The sequence below is a fragment of the Mytilus trossulus genome, chromosome 6 (assembly GCF_036588685.1).
Source record: "Mytilus trossulus isolate FHL-02 chromosome 6, PNRI_Mtr1.1.1.hap1, whole genome shotgun sequence".
Lineage (NCBI taxonomy): Eukaryota > Metazoa > Mollusca > Bivalvia > Mytilida > Mytilidae > Mytilus > Mytilus trossulus.
The window spans coordinates 8,748,106-8,756,368 of NC_086378.1; the positions used below are offsets into that span (position 1 = coordinate 8,748,106).

Genomic DNA, 8,263 nt, shown 5'->3' on the forward strand with positions numbered 1-8,263 from the left:
GTTATATATACTTGTTTATTATTATCAACTAGAATTAATAATGATAAGGAAAAATAAAAGTTTTCTCATGGATTCCACACTCGGGCGTTAGATATTTCTTGTGAACCAAAATACCATGAAGTGTACAAATTGGGGGAAATACCAAACAGACTACCGCAGAGAACCGTCTCGTTTACTTTGTTATTAGTACTTTTATTTTATAGAATTATCTCATAGACATTCAGAAACAGTTGTTAGTATCACTTTTCAAAGTTATTTTTCCTTTTGAACTGCGCATACCAATTAATTATTATGTAAAATCGCAAGTGGACCTCAAGATGCATTTAGATTGTCAGTCATAGGTTTTCAGACTCGATGGCGTATATTTACAATTTTTATTCAAAGTTTTACTCATTGTCATCAGTCATTAACTAAAATGATGACATTCCATCATCCCAATACTTTCGGTTTCTCACTATTAGAGAAACACAAGTTTGTGTGTTTTATTATTTAAAAAAATTATTACGAAAACTTCCTATCCTAAATAAAGGCAACAGTAGTATACCGCTGTATAAAAAACTCGTAAATCCACGAACAAAATCGGGGTAACAAACTAAAACTGATGGAAACGCATTAAATGTAAGAGGAGAACAACGACACAACATAAAAATGTAACACACACAGAAACAGACTAAGCATTAGACAAAATCCGATGAGAATAACAAATATCACATCAAAACCTAATACACGAAGCTAGTGATTTGTACTATTGGTCAATGTGTAAACCTAAATGCATTTATTCTGGTTGGTGTCTTGTTTTTAATGTTTGATTGACGTATAAACTCCCATTTTATTGTTCATGATGAATATTCTGGGTTTTTGGATTGAAACCGATTTTATTACTTATCATTCGATGTCTTAATAAAATGAATAAACCATAAAAAAAATAAACCGTAACTGCTAAATTTTAATTGAAGTAATATTATCATTCTGATATTTCAGGCGCAAACACCATTACTTCTGACAACTGGAGGTATTCCTTGGCTTTAATGGCAACTTTGACATAACGACCTCTCATTTGACGGTTACAATGGAATACTAGATGCTCCGCAGTCTTTCCTGGACCTTTATAATGTGCACATAAGGACATTTCTTTCAAGTATGGTCCAACTGTAATATCTACATCATGTAGACGGTGACCTAAAATTTTAACAAATCTTCAAATATGAGATCTACTGCCATAAATAGATATAAGAATATGTGGTTTGAGCGCTAACGAGAAACCTCTTCATACAAGTCACTATTTGTATAAGTAAACTGATATAGGTCAAAGTAAGACATTAGGAACGGAGCTTTAACTCACTCCAAACAGCAAACTATAAAAGGTCAACAAATGGAAAACCATTCAAATTGGAAATTCAACGGACTATTCAATATGAAAAAATGAGAGATAAAAAAAAATTACAGGACAGGTGCGAACAAATGCAGCGGTTTTTAAACGTTTTGATATACAACAACCTTCACCCTTACCTGAAAATGAAACTGCAGGTCATAATCTACATTGAAGATGTAGATATTAGGTCATAACGCGTATGACTTTTATAAGCAGAATTTCAAATATAATATTGTTTCTTTAATTGTTTTAAGGTAGAACAATGGTAGAAATAGATATTCATATATGTATTTGAATTCAACTCGCCTTTGATTTGATTTTTTACAAACAAAAAAACACAACTATAGAATTAAGGAGTATTGTAAAAGGTGACAAAAAGGTAAATTAAATAAAGGCACACAATTAATAACCATTGGAATACCGACTGTTTGTTGAAATATCAAACCTTCCAGCTCAACAAATATATGTACTGTTGATAAAAAAAAGTCCAGCATTGTGATAATATCATTATCAGTATATTTCTAGAAGAATCAGTGTGGTTCTGCAAAAAATAAGAATTACCATAACCCAAGAGCAAGAAATTTGTACCTACAATTCCCATCTTTATACACTTCACCTCTGCTTAATGAGATGGTGAAGTGGCTTTTTCAATTGAGCATGGGGAATTGTAGTGTAAAGCGTAGTAAAATCAAAGGATTAATTTCAGAAATAGTGATCTACGATTTGGCAGTAGATCTTTAGGATTTTTGAGAATTCACATCTGATAACACAACTAGTCGAATATATCTCATCACAATATTTTTGAAGGCCATCTATTACTGTAGAAATAATAGTCGTCATCACTTAAGTCGAACGTGTTGATGAACCAGCTATGTATCGTTCTTTATACGGAGTTTTGTAAAGTTTTGGTATCCAGTATCCAGTTTCTTTTGATATCCTTGATGTTGATACCAGAAGAAAGAAGACAGGATATGGGATGTTTTTTAAATATCATCCTTTGTAATGATGTTAATTAATATGTATGATCACCAGTTGAGCTGTTTATTCCAAAGCTCTGTTGTTAACCATTGCAAATAGTAGTTTTACATACGAAGACAATATTATTGGAGGCTTCATTTGCTGGAACAACGACATATGTGACCTTACGCTAAGGTAATTGGCGTTAATTTAGCAGTATTTGACACCAAAACTTATTTGACAGTTAACACAGCTAGTTGTACTTTCTGTAATTCTGTTATTATATAAGTCAGTACTATTGCAATGATTGAGATTCCACTTTGAATAGAGGAAAGCTTAATATTTTTATTTAATAAAAGCTAATTTAACCCTGGCAATGTTCAATGGGACCTCTACAGTCGTTGACTTTTGTGAAAACGCAGTACTGTTTTGACAGTAAGGGAAATCGATACTAATGGAATAACTTTGATATTACAATCATTTACAAAGTTTGGAACAGAAGTCACAGAACCTGAAATATTGCAAATATATACATATATACTTGTTTATTGGTGACGACCTGGTGTATATAAGTTAACAGTAGTATACCGCTGTTTAAAAGTTATATATCTTTAATAGAAATCAAATCCGGGTTACAAACTATCACCGAGTGATACACACAATCAATAAGTGGAAAACAAGGAAACAACAGAACACAGAAGTGCACAGTAAAAAAAAATCAGGCGACAATGCAACATAGATAGAAACGAACTAATGAATAACAACTGGCATATTTCTGACTTGGTACGGGACATTTTAAGACAAAACGATGGGTTCTTACCTTTTATTTGCCGTTTTTTAACCGTATGATGAAAATATTACCAACATTCAACCAATTGCTGAACATTATCATGATTATATAACTAAATCGAAAATATACTTCAATAACTAAATCATAGCTAAATAAAATGAGTGACTTGTTGAAATAATGATATTAACAAGTAATTCAAAAAGATAAATATTTCGTAGTTTTGCACTTGTCTCAAACCGTGGTTCAAAACCTGAAAGTTGAAAAATATAATAACAGAAATGTACATACCAACATGATCTGATCTGTTTATGATTTCAATCCGCTTTAAATCATACAGTTGTCCAAGATCTACCCACCAGTATGGTAAGTTTTGAATAGCAGTATGTGAGAATGTGGTCGCATTACCATCGTTCGCATATTCAGTTGCACAGCAAATATAATTTCCCCAGGAACGTGTTTTCAACTCCCATGAACTTTGTTGGCTTCTTTTCCCTAAGGCAACGTTCTTTATTACAGATTTTTTTGGTTTCCAATCTAAAAAAAATAAATTAAAGGCGTTATCAATTGTTTACAAGTAAAGATAAAGTTGAGAATTGAATATGTCAAAGAGACAACACAACGGTCAAATAGCAAACACCATCCAAAGGCCACTGATGGATCAACGACGCGAGAAAAAATCCCATACCCTGGGGTGGTCTTCAGTTGGTCATTAAACAAAATTGTATACTAGTTCAGTTAAAATGATTTCTATATGAAAGCATGGCTGTTGTTATAGAAGAAATTACACTGATAATACGACATTTTTCAGATATCGGCGAACATTTCTTTCAAAAGAACTCCACCTTCAAATGTGCCTCATTCCTGAATAAAGATTTGTTATGTGTATGCCATAAGTATTCTTTCAACCATCAGTATATAAATAGCAAGTTAAGCCCCCGCCACGCTAGACTTAGACAAAGAAGATCCCACTTGAAAATCAAATATTTCATAGTGATAAAAGAGGGGCGAAAGATACCAGAGAAACAGTAAAAATTCATAAATCGAAAATAAACCGACAACACCATGGCTAAATATGAAAATGACAAACAGACAAGTAATAGTAAACAAGAAACAACATAGAAAACTAAAGACCTCAAGCAACACGAACCCCTTCCCAAAACTAGGGATGATCGTTCATGCCATAATTTGTTTTTAAGATCCTGATAGGATCCTGATACTTGAAAATTTTGTCTTAGTATTCACTTGTGACACTGGTAATCACCCTTACAACACATCAATATCATTTTAATGTTTAACGCATATTTATAAAGCTAGAAGTTGTTAATTCAGATACACGTCTTACTAAATAGTTAGTGTAATTTGAACCGTCCATGAATTTTGTTATTTGAATCCTTTTTTTTTCACAAAAAGAAAATATTTCGTTATCTAAAGTTCACGTGACAAAAGCAGTTCGACGTATTCAGAAACAAAGACGTAAAAACTGCAAATTGTTGACTTTAAAGAGCTAAAGATTTTATATGTATGTATTTTATTTTTAATCTCATATGTCATATTAGGGATTTTTTTTTGATAAGCTACTTATGTTATTGTCTCGATTAGAAGTGTTAATAAAACATATATTGTTGAAGGCCGTACGGTGACCTTTAGTTGTTTTAATGTCTGTGTCATTTTGGTCTCTTGTGGACAGTTGTCTAATTGTCAATCATACTACATCTTCTTTTTTATATAATTTATTTGCACATTTTTTTTATCACTGGGTCGATACCTCTGCTGGTGGACTATCAGTCCCCGAGGGTATCGTCAGCTCAGAAGTCAGTGCTTCGGTACAGACATGATTTAACAAACTTGACTAAAATATTCCGTTTACAAATTTTGAAATTATTAGGAAACTAAAGTTTCAACTCCCTTGTTGGCTTTAGATGAATTTGGCTATTTATTTTAGGTATTTTTGACATATAGCTCTTCAACGGTTTCGGTTCTTATACATCTTCGGATTTTAAATGTTTGGCTGTAAGCGTTCTTGATAAAGATAAATCAAGAAAAGCGCTTCGGACGCAATACATTATTAAACGTGTTGTTTTTAATTTCTTTTTGTAATAATACAGTTAAATTGATCCTCTCTTTAAATGATTTACGTAATCTGAATCATGGATGTTTGATATAGTTCATATCGAAATTCGACATTTTGATATTGTCATCTCCTGAAATTCTATAAAAGAAAACTTGATTTCAGAAAAAAACATACCTCATCAAAATATTTGTACATATATGTTCTTGTACTGTTATAACTACTATTATCATATTAATGACAATGTTATCATTATAGCACTTGATCCTTAGATTTCGTATTGTTATATCAAAGTATGCTTAGTATGCTTATTCGTGTCACTTGCTTAATTATTGTGCCATAAGATAAATATATGTTGATACTAGTAAATTCACAAAGGAAAAATAATTTATAAAAAAAACCCCAAAAAAACCAAGTACTATTACTGAAAAAGTCATACATGTAATAAGCAAATTCAAAATATAACCAGAGTACAAATATATTGAAAGATATATATTTTGTACAATTATTTCAAAACCAAAACCAAAAGGAAAAAATAAAAAATCAGCCGTAAACGTTAGTATATAAAAACAATAATGTCTTCTATAATTTAAAACAAATAGAAAGATGGAGATTTCTTTTTTAGGACGACAATAACCATCAAAATCTGTCTCTTAAAAGAATTATACAATACAATAATTATACTGCAGTATGAGTACTCAAATTTTGTTATCGGAAATTATTTACAACTTTCAGAGTTTATCAGAAATGTATGTTTACCAGTTGTTCAGTGAATTAGAAGGAAATGATCGGGGAATTTTAACTATTTACGAACTAAAGCGAACTATAGCAAAGAAGATAACATCTTTTCGCGGAATTTTCTTTTATGAAGATTTTACACTGAAATAATGATAGAAATTAAATTATAAACTTGTTTTACATTAGAATCGAGATAACTGTATTGTATTTGAAGCTTTAAGGACGTCCATCGTTAGTTTTACTGTCGCAAATTTAGTTTACCTGGCGACGTGGAGCGGAGACAGGTAAACGGGTATTTGCGACAGTAAAACTACCGATGGACGTCCGAAAAGCTTCAAATACAATACAGTTATCTCGATTCTAATGTAAAACAAGTTTATAATTTAATTTCTATCATTATTTCAGTGTAAAATCTTCATAAAAGAAAATTCCGCGAAAAGATGTTATCTTCTTTGCTATACTAGGTGACGTCATCGGTATGCCTCCGGCGTCAAACATAAACACCGGGCGTTTCTGGCTTCTGTGCCGCATTAGAATGTAATAAAATTTGATAAAAAGAAGATGTTTAGGCGCAACAAGTGAGTTTTTTGTTTATTATTGTAGAGATAACATGTCAATATATTCCGAAATTCAAAATGTCGGCTTCCTTAGTTACAGACAAGGAGATAGAGAATTTTACGCTTCAGAACAATTGTTACAAAATATTTGCATTAGAATGATCCGTTGACCGGTAAGGAACCACAGCGATGGTTGGGAGATATGACGAAATGTCTTCAAAAAAGTTTAAAAAAAACAAAAACACCGAACACCGCGGAAATTTCAGACGAAAAGTCCGTAATCAAGTGGAAAAATTCATAAGCTTAAACAACAAATAAATGGGTAACAACTGTCGTATTCCTTACTTGTTACAGGAATTTTTTTATGTAGAAAATGGCGGATTACACCTGGTTTTATGGATATCTACGTTAACCGGTCACCTATATAACAGTAGCATAAAAAAAAATCCTAATCACTATAAATAACAATCAAAAGAAAGAAACAAAATTCTGTCTTGACGAAATTAACCGTTTTTAGTTAAATTTCAATATCATTTTTTATCATATAACCAATTTCAGCAAGGGGGACGAAAGATACAAAAGGGATAGTCAAACTCATAACTCGTGAACAGACGAATGGTAAAAACGTTACATGTATCGACTAAGCCATTAAAAACCAACAAGACGTACATATTTTCTTCAATCTTTATTAACGATGCCAGAGGTATTGAATTGCGGGTCGGTCAAGTTTCGTTTCAATAATTATCAATTTAACACATATGTAAAATAGATTTATTTACCTTTGATTTGTTCATTAACTTTGTTCAGTATTCGAAGACTGCTATCAAGCTTTGCTGTGAGGGTATCCTTCAATTTATTAATTTTAGATTCCAGTTTTTCGTACCCTTTGCAGGCATCTGTATTGACCTTACCACCAGATATTGTTATTTGACATGCAGATATAAGACAAACGCAGTACGCTATGATAAACATTACTTTTTGCATTTTTTATCGTACAGAAATTTGCTATTAGAGTAGTAATAAATGAGCTTTATAATTTTAATTTTTAAATATAATTCTCGTTTTTTTTTCAACCTGGATATATATGGAGACAGCTGTTAAAACAATTTTGCGATCTAATGTTATACAATGGATCATTTACTTGTTTATCACGCAATATCCATTTTATGCAAATGGGGCAGAATTGGTGTTTTAAAATGTGTAACATATATGTTTTTCGTTCGTAGATAAGGCCGTTATCTTTCTCGTTTGCATAGTTTTACATTGTGATATTGTTATTTTTAAAAGCTTGATATCCGTAAAAGCTCATTGTTGAAGGCCGTACGGCAAACTATAGCTGTAAATTTCTCAATCATTTTGTCACTTGTGAATAGTTGTCTCATTGCCACATTTTTTTGTATAGTATTTGCAAAAGTATTGAACAAAGATACAAAACGATTGATTAATTCATTTGCGTTTGCTTTACGCCGTCTTCAAATATTTTAACAATTTTAATACAAATTGACATATATTTTATCGGCCTCATATTTTGACTTACATCTAAAAATTGACAATGAGGGTCGATTGAAAACAAAACTTTACGACAAAAGAGATGATTTCTGCTTTCCGATTGTGAACTTTCCATTTCAATGTAGCAACTTTCCAGCAGCATCTCCATACGGTGTATATATCTCCCAAATAGTACGATATTCCCATGCTTGCATTTTCTATCATGATTTTCTTGATAGAGAGTTGTTGCTTACAAGGAAGCTATTAAACCAAGAGTTTCAAATGGTGAAGTT

The 8,263-nt window shown here is 31.6% G+C and overlaps 1 protein-coding gene across 1 annotated transcript; it reads right to left on the reverse strand.

Annotated features, from left to right (window-relative positions):
* Positions 1-928: 928 nt before the first annotated feature.
* LOC134723170 (fucolectin-1-like) lies at positions 929-7,466 on the reverse strand. The gene is made up of 3 exons (XM_063586803.1): positions 7,262-7,466; positions 3,408-3,653; positions 929-1,179 (listed from the first exon to the last, which is right to left on the reverse strand). Exons 1-3 carry the CDS (start codon positions 7,464-7,466, stop codon positions 965-967), a joined length of 666 nt encoding a protein of 221 aa, XP_063442873.1. The 3' UTR covers positions 929-964.
* Between the last annotated feature and the right edge of the window lie 797 nt (positions 7,467-8,263).

Bases quoted from the DNA above. Each gene is read 5' to 3' on its own strand.
- LOC134723170 (XM_063586803.1), bottom strand. From the start codon at position 7,466: ATGCAAAAAGTAATGTTTATCATAGCGTACTGCGTTTGTCTTATATCT. The intron at 3,654-7,261 runs GTAAATAAATCT...TATTTTTTTTAG, and splicing joins AGTTAATGAACAAATCAAAG to ATTGGAAACCAAAAAAATCT. The intron at 1,180-3,407 runs GTATGTACATTT...TTAAAATTTTAG, and splicing joins AAACAGATCAGATCATGTTG to GTCACCGTCTACATGATGTA.